This window comes from Malus domestica, chromosome 12 (assembly GCF_042453785.1).
Source record: "Malus domestica chromosome 12, GDT2T_hap1".
Classification (NCBI taxonomy): Eukaryota; Viridiplantae; Streptophyta; class Magnoliopsida; order Rosales; family Rosaceae; genus Malus; species Malus domestica.
The window spans coordinates 21,528,002-21,550,893 of record NC_091672.1 but is presented as its reverse complement, the minus strand read 5'-3'; the positions used below and the strand labels follow the sequence as shown (position 1 = coordinate 21,550,893).

The window sequence follows — 22,892 nt, the reverse complement described above, 5'->3', positions numbered from 1 at the left end:
CTCTTACAAGTATTTTGTGTGAGTTTAACCCTCTTTATGCAGATACTAAAAATCCTATCAAATACACCAACTTGGGCTAGAATGTTGACTTGTATATAGTTTCGTACAATTTAAGATTTCCTAGTTACGATTAATCCATTGTAATTTGGGATTGTAATTATCGTAATTATCCTTTCCTTATCATGACAGCTCTAGAATTGTATATTATACCTCAAATTGGGAAGAATAATATAAGGATTCAAAGCATTCTCTTCTCTTGACCCTCATTAGCAATCAATCAATGCAAGTTTGGGTGGGATATGATGGCGCCAAGAAGAACATCGATGTCACTTTGGCTCCGATCGTTGTTTATAAACCCCACATTCCACTCTTATCTTTGAAGCGCGACCTTTCCATGGTCCATAACAAGATTATGTATGTTGGCATCTCCTCATCCACATGCTCACTCCTCACTAGTCATTGTGTTCTAGAATGGCGGCCAGGCACAAGAAATTGTTCTCTCACAACTTCTCTGGATAAATTATTAGGTGGTATTGTAGTACCACGTCAGCCGTGATTCTTCCATTCAAATTTGGCTATCTATCTGTCATTATTTTTAAACAGCTGGAATTTAATGTCATTTTAACCTCTTAAATAAATTTAAAAAAAAAACAAAAAAAGAGAGAACAGAAGAGATCGGACGATCTCCATCCGGTAATCCTTTCCGCACACCACCCTGCTTTCCTGATTACACCTGTTTTTTTTTTGTCTTTGGAAGAACCAAAACATGCAACAAAGCAACCCATGATTTCGATCTCTCTCTTTTCCCCCTCTGGGTCTCTCAAAGGTTGTGTTTTTCTGCGAAACAATCATCCTCCTCTGGGCTTCCCCTGACCTCTGTACTTGCCCATATTCGGTTGAAAAAAAAAAAAAAAACCAGGATTTTTTCACCTCCTCACTGAAATTCAAGAACAGAGCGTAGATCACGCGGTGTATTTCGATGTTTAAGGTTACGGTAAAAACAAAATCTAAAAATGGTAAAAAGGAAAATCCAAAACAGCCCCCCAAATTATAATTTCAACGCGTTTCTGGTCGAAAAGTTTTTTGGCGAGTTGGTAAAGAAGGAACTGGGTTTGATTTGAACATTCGACAATTAAGATTTAGGTTTTGCGGGGTTTTGCCGTGGAAGGAGGCGCGGGAGAAACTGAGATTCGACCCAGAGGAGAGAAAGAGATCGAAATCATGTTCACCCACTTATGATTATCACCAGCACCATCCCTCCATCCAAACGCAGGAAGGGGAAGGAGATCGATCTCCTACGTTTTTTTCATTTTTTTTCTTTTTTAAATTTATGTAAAAATTAAAAATAATATTAATTTTCAACTGTATAAAAATAATACAGACCTAATAATTTCTCGGCATTTGCAAGGTGATATGCTTTCATTCCCTTAAATTAGTTGGAATAAAATGCCAAAGCAATAGTATTATTATGTTTGATTGAACTTTGAATGTAGTCTTGAAATTTGTAAGGAATTACATATATTTGTCCCTTTAAATTAGTTAAACTCCAGAAGGTGTTGAATTTTGTCTTTAATCCAAACGTTACCCTTGAATGTCATGTAGGTTTCAATGGGGATAGTGCAATTTTGTCCTGCCATTTTTTATGTATTCTCAGATTTGTAAATCTTACCTCTCTTTATCGTATTTCAAAGTACTTCACTTGACTATAGAATGTCCACAATTTTAATGTACGGTGATATCCTTATAGTAGAAAAACTTTTATTTCAACTGCATGTTGGAGGTATCTTTTCGTATGTATTAAGATTATCTTGTTTTACATTGCTCTCTTATCATCAAATTATTGACTGTTACTAATGTTGTGTAGGGGGATGGGGAAAAACTATTTGAAGGCAAACTTCAACAGAATTGGATGATCTTTGACAATTGGCCGAAAATCTCTTGATGACAATTGGCCGAAAATCTTTCTGAGAAAAGGAGTATGATGCAGCCCACAACAACTAATATGGTCTATGTCTTATACATGTTGTTGGTGGCTTTTTATCTTTCAAAGCCATGTTTTAACTGGATGTCTAGAAACCATAATTTTTAGTATCAATATTTATCCTATCAATTATTTTGATCTCCCTATCCTTATGTACTCAAAAGGAAGTCAATTTAGTGAATTATAATCAATCTAAGAAGAGAGTGAGTTTTTACTCTTAAATTAAGTGTTAGACTTAGTTGTGTTGAGTGAATCCTCGATTACAGACATTGAGCGAATCCATTGCTCCTGGTTGAGTGATTCCCAAGTATCTATCTCCATCGTCTTCCCTAGACCCCTTGGCTCTTTCTGCGTCATTTCCCTTTCTTTTTATGATAAATGGGGTCTTGTTCCTACATTGTATGGTGAAGAACTAACTTTGTCATCGTTGGAGGTTGCACCATCACAATCACATATAAAGTCTAAAATTAATTTGAGTTGAGAAGTGTAGAATTATCAAAGAGACGAGTCAATGGTCCATTTCCAACAACATCGATATTGTTCCCAACATAATAATTATCACATGTACAAATTGTCAGGTGTGAGGTTTTATCACATAATGGGGGTCTTGTTCCTACGTTGTATGGTGAAGAACTAACTCTGTCATTGTTGGTTGTTGCACCATCACAATCACATATAAAGTCTAAAATGAATTTGAGCTGAGAAGTGTAGAATTATCAAAAAGAGGGGCCAAAGACCCACTTCTAACAGCACCGATATTGTCCGCAATTTAATAATTACCACATGCACAAATCGTCAAGTGTGGGGTTTTATCACAAAATGCTTCAATATTAGTTGGAATTGGGTAAGGATATTTAAACTCTTCTTTTCCCAGAGATACGGTCGATGTGGGATATTTCAACATGCCCACTTCCAACAACACCGATATTGTCTCTAACTTAATAATTACCACATGCACAATTTGTCAGGTATGAGATTTTATCACAAAAGATCTCGGTATTAGTTAATGTGAGGTTGGAATATTTAAACTCCTAATTTCTCAGAGATATCAATGTGAGATATTTCAACAAGAAGTTGCCAACGTGGCAGTCACTGACTAGTCTGGATTACTGTTTATTCTGCTACACAAAGACAAAACATTTAATTAGTGAGACAATGAAAGGCCAGCTCAGCTAAGCTGCATTGCTTATAACAAAGTTCCCAGAGGTTTTGGAGAGAACTAAGAATGGCAGCCATGTTTTTCAAGCTTGTAATACTCATACAAGCAACCCTAGCAGCAACTCAAAATGTTAGCTTCATCTACAAAGGTTTCAGGTCAGAAAATCTTACCTTAGACGGTGTAGCCCAGTTCACACCCAACGGTCTTTTGATGATTACAAATGACTCTCAAGGGATGAATGGCCATGCCTTCTACCCTAACCCAGTCACCTTCAAGAATTCATATTCTGATAGCAATGCTTTCTCATTTTCCACAACATTTGTGTTCGCTATCAGATCGGTGCTTGCAACTGGTCATGGAATGGCCTTCGTCATTGCTCCAAAAAGAGGGATTCCCCAAGCTGGACACGGCCATTTCCTAGGCCTTTTCAATTCAACCAACAATGGCAATGTCACCAATCATATTTTTTCTGTAGAGCTAGACACTACCCAGGAGATCAAGTTCAATGACATCGATAACAACCATGTAGGAATTGACATTAATAGTTTGAACTCTGTGAAATCTTCTACCGCAGGATACTATGCTGAAAACAATCGTGGGTTTCGGAAATTGTCTCTCTCCTGTGGTCAAGCAATGCAAGTTTGGGTGGAATATGATGGTATCAATAAGCAAATCAATGTCACGTTGGCTCCAGTCAGTGCTGGTAAGCCCCATGCTCCACTTTTATCTCTGAAGCATGACCTTTCCCCAATCCTACACAAAACCATGTACGTTGGCTTCTCATCCTCCACCAGTTCTTTTCCTACGTCTCATTATGTTTTGGGCTGGAGCTTTAAAATGAATGGGCAAGCTCAAGAACTTGTTCACTCACATCTTCCCCACCTGCCTCGGATAGAATGTAAGAAAAAATCTAAACTTTTAATCATCGGTGTGCCTGTGATGTCTGTGAGTTTGGTTTTGCTTGCAATTGTTGGCATCATTTATGCCATAAGACGGAAGAGGAAGTTTGCAGAGCTGCTTGAAGATTGGGAGCTTGAGTATGGACCTCAAAGGTTTAAATATAAAGAATTATATGTTGCTACAAAAGGGTTCAAGGAAAAGGAACTTTTGGGAGAGGGGGATTTGGTAAGGTTTATAGAGGCATATTACCTGCCTCTAAAACTGAGGTCGCAGTGAAGAAGGTCTCACGTGAATCAAGGCAAGGGATGAAGGAGTTTGTGGCAGAAGTTGTGAGCATTGGCCGCCTCCGTCACAGAAATTTAGTACAACTTTTAGGATATTGTAGAAGAAAAGGAGAGCTTCTTTTAGTCTATGACTACATGCCTAACGGAAGCCTAGACAAGTACCTCTACGGCCAACCAACGGCCACTCTTAATTGGAGCCAAAGGTTTAAAGTCATCAGAGGTGTGGCTTCAGGGTTATTATATCTTCATGAAGAATGGGAGCAAGTTGTGGTTCATAGAGACATCAAGGCGAGTAATGTATTACTAGATGGGGAACTGAATGCTAGGCTAGGAGATTTTGGCCTTGCAAGATTATATGACCACGGAACAGACCCTCAAACTACTCATATTGTAGGAACACTTGGGTATCTAGCTCCAGAGCATACAAGATTAGGTCGGGCCACAACACACACCGATGTGTTTGCTTTCGGGGCATTCTTGCTTGAAGTTGCCTGTGGAAGAAGGCCAATAGAGCTAAAAGGTCCAGCTCATGAAGTGATTTTGGTCGACTGGGTGTTTTCTTGTTGGAAGAAAAACAATATTCTTGAGGCAAGAGATCGAAAGTTAAGCACGGAATTCGTAGCTGAAGAAGTGGAACTGGTGTTGAAGCTTGGGTTGTTATGCTCTCATTCAAATTCTTCAGATAGGCCAAGCATGCGCCAAGTTGTGCAGTATTTAGATCGTGACATTCCATTGCCGGAGTTGTCAGTTCTTGCGCATTCTTCGAGTGGCTTACTATTTGCGCCCCATGAAGGTTTTGATGATTCTGCAAAGTCATATCCGTCTTCTTCGAGGACGAGGTTTTCTTCTGTTGAGTCGACAGTTCTCTCAAGCGGTCGCTGACTACTCTGAGCAATTAGGATTCTGTTGCAAACTGGTATTCACATAAAATAAGGGGTGCAAACAATATGTATGTAATGCTTTTTCTTGTTAGCATGTCAATGTAATATATGTTCATCTACTGATTTGCAATATATACCTAGCTATTTGCTTGTTAGCTTGTCAATCTTCTTTAATGTTTTATACACACAATTAAAAAATTAGTGCATTGTACGCTTTAGCAGAAATGATCGAAAATGATCCTGCTCAAAATTAATATATGTCAGATTATTTTGAAGTCACTGGATAGTTTGATCACTATGTTTCCGTTTAAAATGCTCTTTTAATTGCTAATTAGTATGAGATCTTGGAACATTTAGATATCTAGCACCCAGCCGATCATACAAGATTAGTGTATTTTCTTCTTGAAGTTGCCTCTGAAACAAGGACAATAAAGCTATTCCATCATGATTGTTGGTTCCTCAATAATTTTATCTTCGAGCTTCTCATTATTGACCTTGTTCTAGAGGCAAATTCAAGCAGACAGTTAAAATAATCCTTTCCATACATAGGAAGAAGGAAGTACAAATGGTTGTGTATTATGAGCTTTTTGAATCCAGTTACACTAAATAAAAAGAGTATTAATTAAACACTACTGGTACTGTTCACTTTTAACGAAAAATCACATTTTTACCTTTTCTGATACTATTCACTTACACATTTATTTGTTCTTTTTCATTAAAACTAAAGTTTTTAAGTACTTTTAGTTAGTTTCTTTTAAATTAATTAGGTAAATACAAGAAAAATGTATATATTAATTTTTAATATTCATAATATGTGAAAAGATACATTTTTTTTATATACTAGCATATGGGCACACACAAAGTGTGTGAGAAGATTTTTTATTCTTGTTTTTTAAATAGAAGGAGAGAGGAAGAAAGTGAGAGAGAATGTGGGAGTGGGAAGTTTTTTTTTTTTCAATTAGAGATATGTTAGGATTACATGTAGGTGAGGTTTTGAAAAAAAAAACAATATTTGGTTATGTGAAATTACATTTCTACCCCATGTTTCTTATTTACGTTATGTTTTAATTAGATGGTTAAACTGGAAATTTCATAGGATTTTAGTTAACAATGAGTGTTTTATTAATTAGTAAAGATGATTGACTTAGTATTTCCAACTATCGACTGTGACGTTATATAGAATTTAGTCTTGGTCCTATATTTAAAAGGAAAACTAATGAAAATGACTTCAAATCTTTACATTTTAATAAAAAAAAACCATCCACTAACCTTATTTAATGATAAGGACAAAAGAATAAAAAAAAATTCCATAAAGAACCCAACTTGCACTAGGCTCTTTAAGATTCATATGTTGATCTGTATATTCTACGTCAGTCATGATTCATACTTTGTGGGATTGGTAGGTTTTGCTCCACTCAAAAGTTAAGGCTTGAAGTCTCCGTAAGCATTCAAAGTTCGTAATATAATGAGCTGCGCGCATCCCCCATATAAATTGATACAACAAATCCTTCATCCAAACATCCCAGAAACAAGAGAGAGAGAGAGAGAGAGAGAGAGAGAGAGAGAGAGAGAGAATGGATGCATTACCAACACCAGCCGACTTCAAACTCGACAACATTTGTTGGAATTTGTCGTCGGGGCTGGGGTTCGTATACGCAGAAGTTGCAAAGGTTGAAACCCTTGAGTTGCAACGTAAAATTCGCATCACATAGTGCAACATAGTGAGATTAAAACCCAAGAATTTAAAAGTAAGTAGAGACCTCACCTGGGTTTGAGTTTGATACCTTCAAGCTCTCGGGCATTAATGGTGCCAAAGTCCACACTGCACCGATCCCACATGTAAGACCACCATTGTGATCTTTGCATCCCAGAGACTTCGAATATGCTAAGTTTGGGGTTGATTTGTGAAGGTAAGTGGGATAGAGAGCTTTCTTCTCTCGGTGCTAGAGAGATTAAGTTCGAGAGAGGAGAGAATAATGTAGTACCGTTAAGTTTCATAAAAAAAATGTATTAAGTTTCATAAACAATGTCGTAAGTTTTCATAAATAGTACAATAAGTTTTCGTAAATAGTGTCGTAAATTTCATAAACAGTGTGAGGACGCATGGGTCCGCACGTCAGATTTTTTTTTTAATATTAAAATTATGTCATTTTCATTAAATTTTAAGTTTTTTTGTCCATTTTATTAAAATTTAAGGATTTTTTTATTAAAATTTAAGGAACTTTCATGAAAAGGGCTTGAACTAAGTTTATTTTAATAAAAAACCATGCTATAACTTTATTTAATTAAAAAGACTTAAATTTTAATGAAAAACCATTAAATTTTAATAAAAATGACAAAATAACTTAAATTTTAATGAAAAAGACATAATTTTGATATAAAAAAAAATTTGACGCGCGGACCCTCGCATCCTCACACTGTTTATGAAATCTCTACACTGTTTATGAAACTTACAACACTGTTTATGAAACGTACTACACTATTTATGAAACTTGACAGTACTACATTCTTCTGTCCTCTTCTTGAATTTTCTTAGCACATTCTCACCTTCCAAACACATTTTCTTCTTCTAATTTTCTTCAATACTCATCAAATTTTCTCTATATGTCTTCAATTTCTGAACTTTCTACACCAATTACTTAATTTTCTTCTATTGTCCACCCATCTACGGCTTCCTCTTCTCCTCCACCTACAATCTCACCTTCTCTCCCTGCAAAATAAAAAAATAACACAAATGAAATCACTAAAATCGAATTCACCCATGGATATGAGTCCAAATCATATCTCCGCTTCAAGTCCTTCAATGGGAAAAAAACGACTATAAGGTTGTGAGGCTTGTTAGGGTTTTGCTTCCACGCGAGAATGTCGTCCTTGAAGTTGAGGTTTACTGCCTTAGGTCAGATGCTTGGAGAAGAATAACTGTGATTCCTTCTTTTTCAAATACTGTGATTTCTTGGCAATCTAGATGTACCTTCTTTGATGGAGTTGTGTATTGGATTATAATGGAGTATTCTCGCACTTCCCTACTTGCTTTTGTTTTGGGCAGTGAGGTTTCTCGAAAGATTGTGCTTTCGTTTTGACAAACTCCAAAGTAATTGGAATTTGAGTTTCCAAGGTGCCTACAATAAGCAAAACATGAATGATTTGTTATATCAGTTTATATGGAGGGATGCGCCCAACGCAAGTTGGGTTCTTTATGATTTTTTTTAATTCTTTTGTCCTTGTCATTAAATAAAGTTAGTGGATAATTTTTTATTAAAATGTAAAGATTTGAAGCCCTTTTCATTAATTTTCCTTAAAATTTAAGTCTTTTTAATTAAATAAAGTTATAACATGATTTTTATATTAAAATAAATTTAATCCAAATCATTTTCATGAAAGTTCCCATATTTAAATAGATGCGCTGCTAGTGCTACCGTCTTAAAAAAGAAAGATCAATAACCAACCAGAAGAGCCAACACCCTACTGTTAGGTTGATATTTTACGCATATTTATACCTCTTTTATCTATTATTTAGTTATTATTTTACATAAATTGTTGAGTTTAATTTGTTTTGTGTGAGTTTCATAAAAAATATTTAAAAACAAAACATGAAATTTATGTGGTTAAATTACGAGGAAGCTTGAAGAATTACCGAGTTGGACCCGCATGAGCTTTTGTTGGACTAGTACAAGATTTAGATAATTGGCCTAATAAAGTGGACCAGTCAATTAAGCCTAGTTGGTGATGATTATGTTTTCCTTTTTCGCATAATTCATCACTTTAGTTTTTGACAATAAAAATTGATACAAGTGATTTTGAGTTTGTCCATTATAAATTATTTTGATCATTCCGTAAAAAATCTGTCAATATCCTCATTAAATAGTCACGAGATGAAGGACCACGTGACTACCTTTTTAAGGGTAGTTTTGTAAAACCAACTCATCCACTTAACGAAGATATTGACAGATATTTCACGAAAAGAGCAAAATGAATTACGGAGGACAAACTCAAGGAGAGAAAGGACAAATTCAGTGCGGGTAGAACTCTTATTTGAACGAAGTGAAAAAAAATGCAATCTTGTTGTCTAATAGAACAAACACTAATGACTACTTCTATCGATGAGGAGCCAATCTCTAGAACCAATTTAACTAAAAAGCCTTATGTTTCCTAATGTAATTAGAATGTACGGTGGAGATTATTAGAAAGTATGTTTATTATGTTTCTTAGAATGGTTGTTTTATTGGCACCCCCTTTAAATTCCAATTTTAACCTCAAATACTATTTTCACCTAACTGACATCTCGCTCACCCTCTGCCTCTTCGCTACCACCCCCCCCCCCCAAAAAAACATCCACACCACCCACCTCTTCCCCCAAAAGACCTTTATTGTTATAAATAGGCAAAAGTTAGAGAGATAACCTTTACTAGGGACATGTGCGAGGTTGTTGCAATATATTACACTAACACAAAGTGATTGAAGATAAGAGAGAAATAGGAGTATACTGAAAATACTCTAACTTTTCTTTCTTTCTCACTCTATCTCTTTGAACACTCGTAATGCTCTATTTATAGAGCAAATACTTTGAAAGCAAACAAATTATACTAATAAGCTTGTGAAAAGTTTACTGTATGCATGTGGGCATACATACCCACTATTTACAAAACTCCCCCTTGAATGCCCACATATCAACATCAGTTGCCTCGTTAAAACCTTGCTTGGAAAAACCCAGTAGGAAAAAACCATAGCGAAGGAAAAAGAGTACAACTTTACCCGGATTGTTGATATGGTGTTAAGCATGCTTATGCTACCTTGTTAAAACCTTGATAGGAAAAACCCAGTGGGAAAAATCCTAATCGAATGAAAAAGAGTACAACATGCATGTATCATGGATGCTCCCCTTGAATTGTATCCCCCCTGATTTCGCATTCTTCAAACTTGTAAGTCGACGTAATCCGATTCCCTGCACTAACTTTTGAAATGTGCACTTTGGTAGAGATTTGGTGAACAAGTCTGCTAAATTTTCATTGAAACGGATTTGTCTTACTTCAATAACTTTAGTCTTCTGAAGCTCATGTGCATTGAAAAATATTGGAGATATGTGTTTAGTCTTATCACCCTTGATGAATCCTTCATTCATCTGGGCGATACAAGCTGCATTATCTTCATAGATGACAGTTGGAGTGTCTGTCTTTGAAGGTAGACCACATGAATTCCAGATGTGATGGATCATTGATCTTAACCAAGAACATTCACGACTTGCTTCATGTAAAACAATTATTTCCGAGTGATTGGAAGATGTAGCAACTAACGTTTGCTTCGTTGATTGCCATGAAATTGCAGTATCGCCATTAGTGAACACATATCCATTTTGTGAGCAGGCTTTATTTGGATCGGAGAGAAAACCAACATCTGCGTATCCAACAAGGATCTGGTCATTTGTGGGCTTGTCTGAGTAGAAGAGACCTATATCTGTTGTCCCACGAAGGTATCGTAGAACATCTTTGACTCCCTTTCAATGACGAATTGTTGGAGCAGAGCTATAACTGGCTAACAAGTTAACTGAAAAAGCTATATATGGTCTAGTACATTGTGCTAAATACAATAAAGCACCTATCCTATTGCGCTCAAATATGGTACTTCTGGACCAAGGACCAGTTCATCATCTTCTTTTGAATGAAATGGATCTTTCTTAATATCCAAAGAACGAACGACCATTGGGGTGATAACTGGATAAGCCTTGTCCATGCCAAATCGCTTCAGTATTTTTTCAATGTAAGCTGATTGATGAACCAAAATTTCATTAGCACAATGCTCGATCTGCAGGCCGAGACAATATTTTTTTTTCCTAAAGTCTTTCATTTCAAATTCGCTTTTCAGATATTCAGCAGTTTTATTGAGCTCTTCAGGGGTTCCAACTAGGTTCATATCATCGACATATACTGCCACTATAGCAAATCCAATATTTGATTTCTTAATGAACACACAAGGGTAGATGACATTGTTGATATATCATTCTTTGATCAAATACTCATTAAGACGATTATACCATATTCGTCCAGATTGTTTTAGCCCATATAGTGGTCACCTTAATTTGATTGAGAACATACCTCGTGGTTTGTTAATTGCTTCAGGCAACTTAAGTCCTTCTGGGACTTTCATATATATATCAGTATCTAATTCTCCATATAGATACGTGATGATGACATCCATAAGTCGCATGTCAAGTTTTTCTGAAATCACCAAACTTATTAAGTAACGGAATGTAATTGCGTCCATTACAGGAGAGTAAGTCTCTTCATAATCAATTTCAGGTCTTTGTGAAAAACCTTGTGCAACGAGTCATGCTTTATATCTTGCAATCCCGTTTTTCTCGTTGCGTTTCCTTGTGAATACCCATTTGTAACCTACGGGGTTCACACCAGGTGGGGTTTGGACTACTGGTTCAAAAACACTTCGTCTTTCCAAGGAATTTAATTCTGCCTGTATTGCATCTTTCCACTTAGGCCAATCATGTCTCTGCTTGCATTCATCAACAGAGCGGGGCTCAATGTCATCGCTTAATATAATTTCAGTGGCTATTGCAAATGCAAACATGTCACCGATGATTATTTCATTTCGATTCGACAATTCATTAGCACATGCATAATTTATGGATATTTCTTTGCTTTCATGTACTTCTGTCTCTTCAAGGACATGTGTCTCATCAAGGACATTTTCTTTTTCTGGAAGTACAGAATCATAAATTGTGGATTTATTATTCATTTTCTTTTCCTGAATGATTTCATTTGGGTTCAACTGTGCCCTCATCTTTTTCTTTCGAGGGGCTGAATCTTTTGAACCTGGGGGTCTACCACGCTTCAGGCATGCACTGGATGAATCATTCATGGCCACTTTATTTTGTCCAACAAGGACATCAATTCTTGCAGGTGCATTTGCAGCTGGTATATGTGATTTTGCCACTTTCGAAACATCATTAAATGCATCTGGCATTTGATTAACAATACATTGAAGATGAATGATCATTTTCACTTCATTTTCACATTGAGTGCTTCGTGGATCAAAATGAGATAAGGTGGGAACAACCTGTGTCAGCTCTTGTCGTTCTTCTGGAACGGTCTTTTCTCCCCCTAACGACGGGAAGATTGTCTCATCAAAATGACAATCAACAAAACGAGCTGTAAACATATCACCAGTCAAAGGTTCCAAATATCTAATGATAGATGGTGAATCAAAACCCACATAAATTCCCAGTCTGCGCTGAGGTCCCATTTTAGTTTGTTGTGGCAGTGGAATAGGCACATAAACAGCATAACCAAAAACTTATAAATGTGAAATGTTTGGTTGATGTCTAAACACGAGTTGTATTGATGAGTATTGGTGGTTGGCTATGGGTCTCAGTCGAACCAATGATGCTGCATGTAAGATAACATGTCCCTATGCATAGACTAGCAATTTCGTTTTCATGAGTAGAGTGCGGGCTATTAATTGAAGCCGCTTGATAAATGCCTTTGCTAAACCATTTTGAGTAAAGACATAAGGAACAGGATGTTCAACATCAATGTCCAGTGCCATGTAGTAATCATCAAAGGTTTGAGACGTAAATTCACCAACATTATCAAGTCGAATTGACTTAATGGGATGATCTGGGAACTGTGCTCGCAACTTAATTATCTGAACAAGAAATCTAGCAAAAGCTACATTTCGTGTAAACAATAGGCAAACATGTGATCATCGGGTAGATGCATCAACCAAAACCATAAAATATCAAAATAGTCCACAAGGTGGTTGAATAAGTCAACAAATATCCCCTTGAATTCTTTGCAAAAATGATGGGGATTCATCATCAACCTTTAGTTGTGATGGTCTAATTACCAACTTCCCTTGGGAACAAGCCTTGCAAGGGTTATCATTTGAGACAACAATGTGTCTGCTCAATAATGGATGTTTATTAAAGTTGGTAATGATTCTACGCATCATGGTAGATCCTGGATGACCTAGATGGTCATGCCAAAGCATGTAAACTTTTGAATCCATGAACTTCTTGTTCATGACAGCATGTTCCTCAATTGTCTTTATGTAAGTATAATACAATCCACTCGATAAACCATGCAACTTCTCCAATATACGATTCGGGGTATCATTGAAGGTAATGCATAAATATTCCACATTTTCTACACTTTTCATTTCAATGTGGTATCCATTTAGACGTATGTCTTTAAAACTCAACAAATTTTGAATGGATCGAATAGCGTATGATGCATTCTGTATGGACAATATTGTTCCATTTGGTAACATAATTTGGGCTTTTCCTGAACCTTCAATTACATCTGATTGCCCTGATATTGTTGTTACCTTTACTTTTGCAAGTACCAAGTTCACGAAATACTTTTGATCTCGAAGTATTAAATGCGTGGTTGCGCTGTCTGCAAGACAAAAGTCTCCGCCATTGCTCTTGTTTTGAGAATAATCATAATTTTTATCCATGTTCTCTGAGTAAAGAAATTACAGTTAAAAAGTAGTTTATTCATACTGGAATACTACTTTTATTGAATTGAAAATGCGAGCATTAAACCACAAGTACAAATAACAAGAGTACATTAAACATAAATGATTCAATCGGACCTATAAACTTCATTCATTCTTTCAATAATAAAGTCTGAAACATCCAGGAGGGTTGTGTTCAGCTATCCTGATAAATTGGACACTAGATCAGGTGTTTCCATTGGTTGAGCCTGGTCAAGGAAATTGGTCTCGACACCCTTCTCCTTGAGGGAGGCTTGATACATATCCACCAGATGCTTTGGGGTGCGACAAGTACGCGCCCAATGTCCATTACCACCACACCTATAGCAAACTCCTTCAGGATTTCTAGGAGTGTTCATATGAGCTTTGCCTTTCTGGCGATTTGCAATTTTAAAGCTCGGGCCTGGATTATGCCTTGGAACCTGATTATGAAACAGGACACCATGGTTCTTGCCTTTCCCATTCCACCGGCCTTGCTTATGGCCATTTCCTCATTTGTAATTATTTCCACGAGAGGATGTGGTATTTCCTTCAAGGGAAGCAGCATTCACTTCTAGGAATAGTGCTGATCCAGTAGGTCGGGATTGATGATTCTTCATCAGAAGCTCATTGTTTTGCTCAGCTACAAGGAGTACATATACCAACTGGTTGTACTCAGTAAAGCCTTTTTCTCTATAATGATGCTGCAGGAGCACGTTGGAGGCATGAAAGGTGCTGAAAGTAATTTCCTGCATATCTTCCTCAGTGATTGTTTCTCCACAAAGTTTCAACTGGGAGCTAATTCTGAACATCACATAATTGTATTCAGCCACCATCTTGAAATCCTGGATCTTTAGGTGAGTCCACTCATAACGGGCCCTTGGAAGAATCACCGTCTTCTGGTGATTATATCTATTTTTCAATGCCTTCCAGGTGGTTAATGGATCTTCAACCGTGAGGTACTCACTCTTCATTCCCTCATCAAGGTGGCGACGGATAAAGATCATGGCCTTCACCTAATCTTGAGAGGATGCACTGTTATCCTCCTTGATGGTCTCCCCAAGATTTCCTGCCTCCATATGGATCTTGGTTTCCATTACACAGGTAAGGTAGTTTTTTCCAGTAATATCCAGGGCAACAAAATCAAGCTTTGCCAAGTTCGCCATTTTCTTTTCTGAAGGAAAAATGAAGTGTGTAAGAACTTGCAATAATATGTATTATGGAGGAATATATTGTTAGAACTTCTGGTTCTTACAAATTTTGATCTTCAGGCCAAAATGATAAGTACTCGAAACTTCAAGCTCAAGATTTACATGATTAATGAGAAGGGCGATTGTACCGCACCATTCTCATCGAAACAAGTATAGGATGGGCGATTATTCCGCACCACTTTAAACAGTAGGAAAATTTATATATACAGAGTAAGGTGGACGATTATACCGCACCACCTAAAATTGCGATAAAATTTAAATATACAGAGCAGGGTGGGTGATTATTCCACACCATCTAAAATTGCAATAAATTTAAATATGCAAAGCAGGGTGGGTGATTATTCCACACCACCTAAAATTGCAATAAAATTAAATAGCAGGCAAATTTAAATATGCAGGATCGGGTGGGCGATTATACCGCTCCACTTAAAATTTGCAGTAAAATTAGATTTGCAGTCCAAGATAGGCGATGATAATGCACCATCTTGGATTGCATAAATAAACAATGGGTTAGTAGTCAAGAGTTACACCAAACAAGAAATCAAAGATATAAGTAACTGTTAGGTTGAGAACTAGAAGTAAACATGGTGCAAATAGTTCTTTGCGAGAGTATATCTAGCAATTGAGGCAGAGGAAGAAGAAGAATAGTAAAAACCTTAAAGGAAACATTTTTTTCTTTTTTCGGTGAAGGGAAATGAGAAATGATTAGAGAGTCATGCTAATAACGTGTTATAAATAGGCAAAAGTTAGAGAGATAACCTTTGCTAGGGACAGGTGCAAGATTGTTGCAATATATTACAGTAACACAAAATGATTGCAGATAAGAAAGAAATAAGAGGATACTGAAAATATTCTAACTTTTCTTTCTTTCTCACTCTATCTTTTTTAATACTCGTAATGCTCCATTTATAGAGCAAATACTTTGAAAGCAAACAAATTATACGCTTGTGAAAAGTTTACTGTATGCATGTGGGCATACATACCCACTATTTTCAACATTGATTATGTTTCTTATAATGGTTGTTTTATTGGCACCCCACTTTAAATTTCAATTTTAACCTCAAATACTATTTCACCTAACTGACACCCCACTCACCCTCCGCCACTTCGCTACCAACCCCCCCTCCAAAAAAAAAAACCTACACCACCCACCTCTTCCCCCAAGACACCTTTATAACTTGTAAAAACTGCAATTTCAAACGCTAGAATCAAGGTTGTCTACTTGATAGCTATGGGTAGGAAAAACATATGGAAAAGTGCTAGTCTTGTAACAATTGGATTATTGAAATCAATGAAATTTCGTTAATGGTAGTGCATGTTTGGCTATCTGGGGGGAATATGGTGGTGCTTTGGTGGGTGTTTTTTTTTTTTTTTTGTTTTTTTTGGTCAAACAATATATTTAGTTAAATTAAGTGTTAGATTAACCACCGACGAGGTTCGAACTCACGCTATTATGCAAGGGCCAACACCATTCCACCACTGTGATCAATGGTCACTTGTACATCGTTGGGGGTTGGGTTTATTTCTTTCCTTTTTTTTTTCAAATTTAAGTAAGGGTAAAAGAGGAAGTTCAACGAGAATTCGAAAAAGTTGGTGTATTCATAAGATTTATGTGAGGAATAAGGAAAAGAGAGAGAAGAAGCATGTATAAATCAAGACTCAAGTCACGGCATAAAGATTGAGAGACTCTCTCAGCACCTACACGCAGTGGCGAAGCTACGTGAGGGCGAGGAGTGGTAGCCGCCCCTCCCCTCGCCGGAAATCAAGCACAGGAGCGGCGATTCCGCCCTTCCGGTCTCGTCGGAAGTGATGAAATTCCGTCTGGTTTTCTGGCCTTTTGGGTTTCCCTGTTCTATCACAGCACAGGCTGATCACGGGCTCTCTTTTTTTTCCAAAAAAAAAAAACCTAGGCCAAAGAAATGAGGAATGAAGATCTGCATTTAACAGCTTCTGGATATTGGAAATGTTCTGGTTTGGTTCTAACGAAGAAGAGGAGAAAGGAAGAAGAGAGAGACTCTCTCTCTCCCATCCCACCCCACGTGACCTTTACAATTTGTTTTTTTTTTTTTTTGTAAATATTGGCCAATCAATTTGCGCCCCCTAACCTGCTTTTGCTGACTTATATTGGAATTTATTTTATTTTTTAATTATTGTCCAATTAATTTGACCAATCTTTCAATATTTATTAAACCACTTGTTTGATATTGTTATTTATCTTAAAATTCACTATAATTTATACGAGCTTCAAAAAATAATTTGTAAAATATTAAAAACTTGTAATTATTTGTTTTTTCTTCTCTTACCATCAAATTCAACAAAGTAATGAAGAAAATTTGTCAATATTTTTATATATTATATGTTTTATAATCAATGTTTTTTGGATATTACAAACTATATAATAAATAGACAATTATTTATACGGTGTATAATAAATTTATTCAAATTTGCCTAGGTCCTTGCCGAAGTGTAAAGTCATGTCCATCGTCTGACTAGAGCTTAGCATCTTTTAAAACTTTGCTAATTATACAGTTAAGTAATAGGACGATACAACGAGAAACGGTGCTAAATCATCCTTCAAATAATATTGTTTTTCAAACCCTCCTTCGACTATTTTGAGTAGTCCAAATCCTCTTTTGAATATTTCGGTTAGTGCAAATTCTCCTATGAATATTACGGGTGGTTCAAATAATCTTCTTGCAAATGCAGGACTTACACCTCGAATGAATGTTCACATTTTTTAGGACCCTAAATTTTTTAAATTTCGCCCCTCCCCCCGAGAATTCCTGGCTTCGCCACTACCTACACGCACATACAGAGAGGGAGAGAAAAGCCAAGAGCAAGGAGGAAGATTGGAGATTCAAGCTTTGCCATGGAAGTGAGCCAAGATGGAATTTCGGTTATTTCTTTCTATTCTTTTGAATTCAATTATTTGTACTTTAATAATATGAACTAAATTTTCTTTGCTAGGTCTAAGATGTAGCATAGCCATCGAAGTTTATAGTTATATTAATTTTTTATTATTATTTAACATTGAGTGTTCGAATCTATTCTTAATGCTTGGATTTAATTGGCGACCAGGTTGAGACCGAAAAGAGATATCTAATAAATAGCTTCTAGTAATAAGTGCCAGAAATGGAATAACATGGTTTATGCAGTTTATTTTACGGATTTCCTATAGTGAGTAATGAGTTATTGGTTTTCTGAATTTTTTGCTTGGAAAATAATGGGTTGTTAGTCACAAATTTTTTTGGTTGAGTCTGGAAGGGAACATCAAATAATTTAGGGAAAATCAATGGTCAACATGCGTAGTAATTAGGGTTAATATGCTATAGATTTCGGATGGAATTGATTAGGTGAAGTTGGTGTCCTAGCACTTTATATATTCGTTCATCTTTCATATTTACTTGCGTAGTTTCTTGGCATATCCAATTTTGTCATCATAAACCTTGTTATACTTATTTTTATTTTTCAATTATCACAATAATAAATTTAGATTATATGATCGGAACAACACTCAACTTATCATTATATATACTCCCTTAGGGATACTGTACACTTGCAATTCTATCAGCTACGTGGCAGAAACATTCACCAAGCCAGCAAAGGATACACATTAACTATTACGTTGAATAAAAATTCTTCAGTCAAATCACCTTCAATAATTCATATTAATCAAACTTATCTTTAAGGTGTGACAACACAAATTTCTTTACGCAATTCATTTCCAGGAAAATTCCGGAAAGCAGAACGAGTAATTAGTCCTCTTTCATCTGCTTCCTCCATTTCCCTGTCCCTCTCCATTTCTTTATGCAGAAGTATTGATGTGTTTCACGCTTCTAATACTACTTGTACTAGTCAGCATAGCAGCTGCTGAAGATCTCACTTTCGCCTACCATGGTTTCCGGTCTGCAAATCTTAGCCTAGACGGCATAGCAAGAGTGACACCCAATGGTCTTCTGAGGCTTATAAATGACACTAGATTCATGATTGGTCATGCCTTCCATCCCAACACAGTAATTTTCAAGAACTCATCCAACGCTTCAGTTCTCTCATTCTCTACCACTTTCATCTTTGCTATGAGATATACAGGTCTCTATGGCCATGGAATAGCCTTTGTCATCACTCCAACAGGAGGGTTGCCCCATGCTGCTTCAGCCCAATACCTAGGCCTTTTCAACCGCACAAATGATGGCAGCCCAACAAATCATATTTTTGCTGTAGAGCTTGACACTTTTCAAAACCAAAAGTTCAATGACATCAACGATAACCATGTTGGGATTGATATTAATGGTATGGCCTCTGAGGTGGCTTCTCCTGCCGGATATTATGTCGGAGAAAGATTGATCACCAGTGGCCAACTGGTACAAGTTTGGGTGGACTATGATGGTAGCAAGAAGCAAATCAATGCCTCTTTGGCTCCTGTTAGTAATGGTAAGCTATATAGTCCACTTTTGTCTTTGACACGAGACTTTTCCCTAGTTCTTCACAGAACCATGTACGTGGGCTTCTCCTCGTCCACTGCCCAGCTTACTACTTCTGCTTACCTCGTGGGGTGGAGCTTTAAGATAAATGGTCAGGCTGAAGAACTTGCTCTCTCACAACTTCCCAAGATGTCTCGGCTAGGACCTAAAAAAATATCTAAACTTTAGACCATTGGTCTGCCTGTGATCTTGGTGAGTGTCGCTGTGTTAGCATTTCTTTTTATGCCTTAAGAAGAAAGAAGAAGTTTGCAGAACTGCTTGAGGATTAGGAGCTTGAATATGGGCCTCAAAGGTTTAAATACAAAGAGTTATATATTGCCACAAAAGAGTTATATATTGCCCACCTCTGGGATTGAGATTGCTGTAAAGAGGGTCTCACACGAATCAAGACAGGGGATGAAGGAGTTTGTTGCAGAAATTGTCAGCAATGGACATCTTCGTCACCAAAATTTAGTCCCATTATTGGGCTACTGCAGGAGAAAAGGTGAGCTATTGTTGGTCTATGAGTACATGCCTAATGGAAGCCAGGACAAGTACCTTTTTGGCCAACCGGCGGTCACTCTCAATTGGAGGCAAAGATTTAGAGTCATAAGAGGTGTAGCATCAGGGTTGCTTTATTTGCACGAAGAATGGGATCAGGTTGTGGTTCACAGAGATGTCAAGGCCAGCAATGTATTACTGGATGGGGAATGGAACGGAAGACTAGGAGATTTTGGTCTTACAAGATTATATGACCACGGTTCAGACCCTCAAACTACTCATATAGCTGGTACCTTTGGGTATCTAGCTCCTAAGCATACAAGATCAGGCCAGGCCACAACAAGAAGTGATGTGTTTGCTTTCGGTGTATTTTTGCTTGACGTTGCAAGTGGAAAAAGGCCAATAAAGTATCACGGCTCTGAGGATGTGCTTTTGGTTGATTTGGTCTTTTCTTGTTGGAAAGGAAATAATATTCTTGAGGCGAAAGACCCAAAGTTAGGTAATGATTTTGTAGTGGAGGAGGTGGAGTTGGTATTGAAGCTTGGGCTGTTGTGCTACCAATCAGAGCCTACAGTAAAGCCAAGGATGCGCCAAGTTGTGCAGCATTTGGAGGGTGATATTCCTTTGCCTGCAGAGTTATCACTTCTTAGTGTTTCTGTAAGTGGCTTATCCATTTCTCAGAATGAAGGTTTTGACGAGTATACAATGGCCTGGGGGTCTTCACCGTCATCATATGCTGCAGATTCGTCATTCCTCTACAGCGGTCGATGAATCCAAAAGCAATATGATCTTCTATGTATCTGGTATTCATAACGTATAAAACTGAGTGGCACTTCTAGTACTTATGATTTATGTAAATTTCAATCCATTCATGGCCAATCATATTATCATACACAAGTTTGTTCTTTTGTTCTTTGCTATTCTATCTGTAGTCTGCACGGAGCAATATGGATTTTGTGCATTGCACAGAGCAATATAGTCATACAGTGATTGTTCTTGTTCACTTGTGTTCGTCATCAAAATTTAGTATGTCTCTTGGGCTTAGCGTTTCCTCACAAAGAAGGTTTTGACGAAATTGCAATGGGCGCGGGTGGGTTTTCCTATTCATATGCTGCAGAGTCATCACTCCTCTCAAAGGGTCGCTGACACCTAGCACATAGCATTCTCTAGTAAATATTTTTATGAAGTACAACATAAAATCCACAATCGAGAATCAGAACAATCTGTTGTCTTGTATCCAAGTGCTTATTAGCTTGTCAATGTAACAGGTTCTCTCTGTCAAACATGTGATTATCTCTATTTGTTCTAACGTGTTCTGATGTGTTTCAAATTTCAATATGTATGGTACGTAAAAGATGATTAGTCCATTGCTCGAATATCTCGATGCTAGACTAAAGAAGAAGGTGAGGTGAAGGGCTTAACGAAACCGGAATCTCTAGCAACTTCTGTGTGCATACTGCATATTGTTCTTGTTCGGGTGAAGATTTCTTGGAGAGGACTCCTCGGCTCTCAACATAGCTCCCTAAAGGATTGGCACTTTGGATGTATAGTCGAGCTCTTGCCTTCTGATGTGCTGCAAGAAGAGGACAGAGTTAGTTTTGAAATGTGTCTTTGTGAGGCCTTATGTGTAGGCCTTGAGGCTCGCAATTAAAACTAACCAAGTGCTAGGCGTGCCACTGCTATATCAATATAACAGATGTAGAACAAGTTTGTGTTTAGTCGATTACTTGAGCCCCAAGTTACTTGGACTTCTTGTTATCAAAGGATTGTCGTGGATGGGTTAAGTCCATATTAAGTTCTTTTTCTTGCCTTGTGATCAAGGATTTTCAGTTCATAGTCTTGTATATTCGAATGAGGGGAGTCCAGATCCCTTAAGTTATTTGTTTAGTTCTTGATTGGTTTTAAATGAAAGCATATCCATTAAACTGACCAGATCCAAACTCAAATAAGACTCTTAAAGTAGGAAAACATGCGGAAATGACTTGAATACATTATGAAGAATGCATTACGTAATAGACCAACAAGTTTAGAGAATAAACAAAGAGCTTTGAGCAAGATTTCACCTTGTCTGTCAAGGTTGAACTTCTTGTAGTCACTTCTCTTTATGATTACAGGGGTTTGTATGCTAGAAAGGAATGGATGGTAAACTAGTTTACACAAGGGAATCGATACTACGCCACTAGGGGTGATAGCATAGCTTCTAAACAAGACAAAAGATAGCGTTGTGAGAGAGATATCTTAAAAAGAACTGAGATCTAGACTAATTACAGCTTTTGGATGCAAATCTGGCTTGAGAGCAAAGTTTGTATGTTTGTTTGTTTGGTTGGTTGAGTGTCCTTGTCTTTGAGGCCTCTTCCTCCTTTTATAGGCAAATTAGCCCGACTGTAATGACTTTGCTCTTGCCCGAAAGCATTTGGAGGGTAGTGAGTCATCAATTTTTTACTTGTATTGCCACTGAAAAGTGTTTTTTGGCTGATTGTGAGTTAGTCTCCATCACTTGACATTTAAATCATAGGCACATGGCCTATACATTAATGGGAAGGCGGCAATTTGTCTCAAGGCTTGATGTTGGGTTTCGAGCAAGTCTTCTCTTAATTGGCATCTCTGGGCTTTCTTATACTTGCAGCCCAATGTTCAAATATTAACCCAAACAATTCCAACTCCATCTCTGCTTTTTATCGGATGTTTGTATTAGCTTGTAGTACTCATACTGGTAAGCCTAGCATATGAGATGACTCGCATCGTTTTTTCTCTTAGCCTAGGAGAAATTTTTAGTTGTGACAGTAACATGGATGGTACATCTCGTGTTTTTATGTAAGTGATGGGAAATTTTATTTTTTAAGTTATTAACTTTTTAACACACATATCCCACCATTTATATAGCGACACGTGGTGTACCACCTCATGTGACAGTCACATTGAAAAACCTCTCCCTAACCTAAATGGTATTGCAGGAGTGTCATCCAATGATACTTTGAGGCTTCCAAATTTCACCCCAATGGCAAGCATGCCTTTGATCCCAACTCGGTAA

General features: G+C 37.1%; 2 protein-coding genes and 2 pseudogenes across 2 annotated transcripts in view; 3 read left to right on the top strand and 1 right to left on the bottom strand.

Annotated features, from left to right (window-relative positions):
- The window catches only part of LOC103423432 (light-harvesting complex-like protein OHP1, chloroplastic), a 90,215-nt gene that overhangs the window by 17,132 nt on the left and 50,191 nt on the right, over nucleotides 1-22,892 (top strand). The gene's annotated exons all lie outside the window — the stretch shown is intronic.
- LOC103430377 (L-type lectin-domain containing receptor kinase IV.1-like) lies at nucleotides 3,146-5,360 on the top strand (annotated as a pseudogene).
- On the bottom strand, nucleotides 14,202-14,696 carry LOC114820011 (uncharacterized). The gene has a single exon (XM_029089853.1). The coding sequence runs from the start codon at nucleotides 14,694-14,696 to the stop codon at nucleotides 14,202-14,204; it is 495 nt and encodes a 164-aa protein (XP_028945686.1).
- On the top strand, nucleotides 18,601-20,864 carry LOC103430375 (L-type lectin-domain containing receptor kinase IV.2-like; annotated as a pseudogene).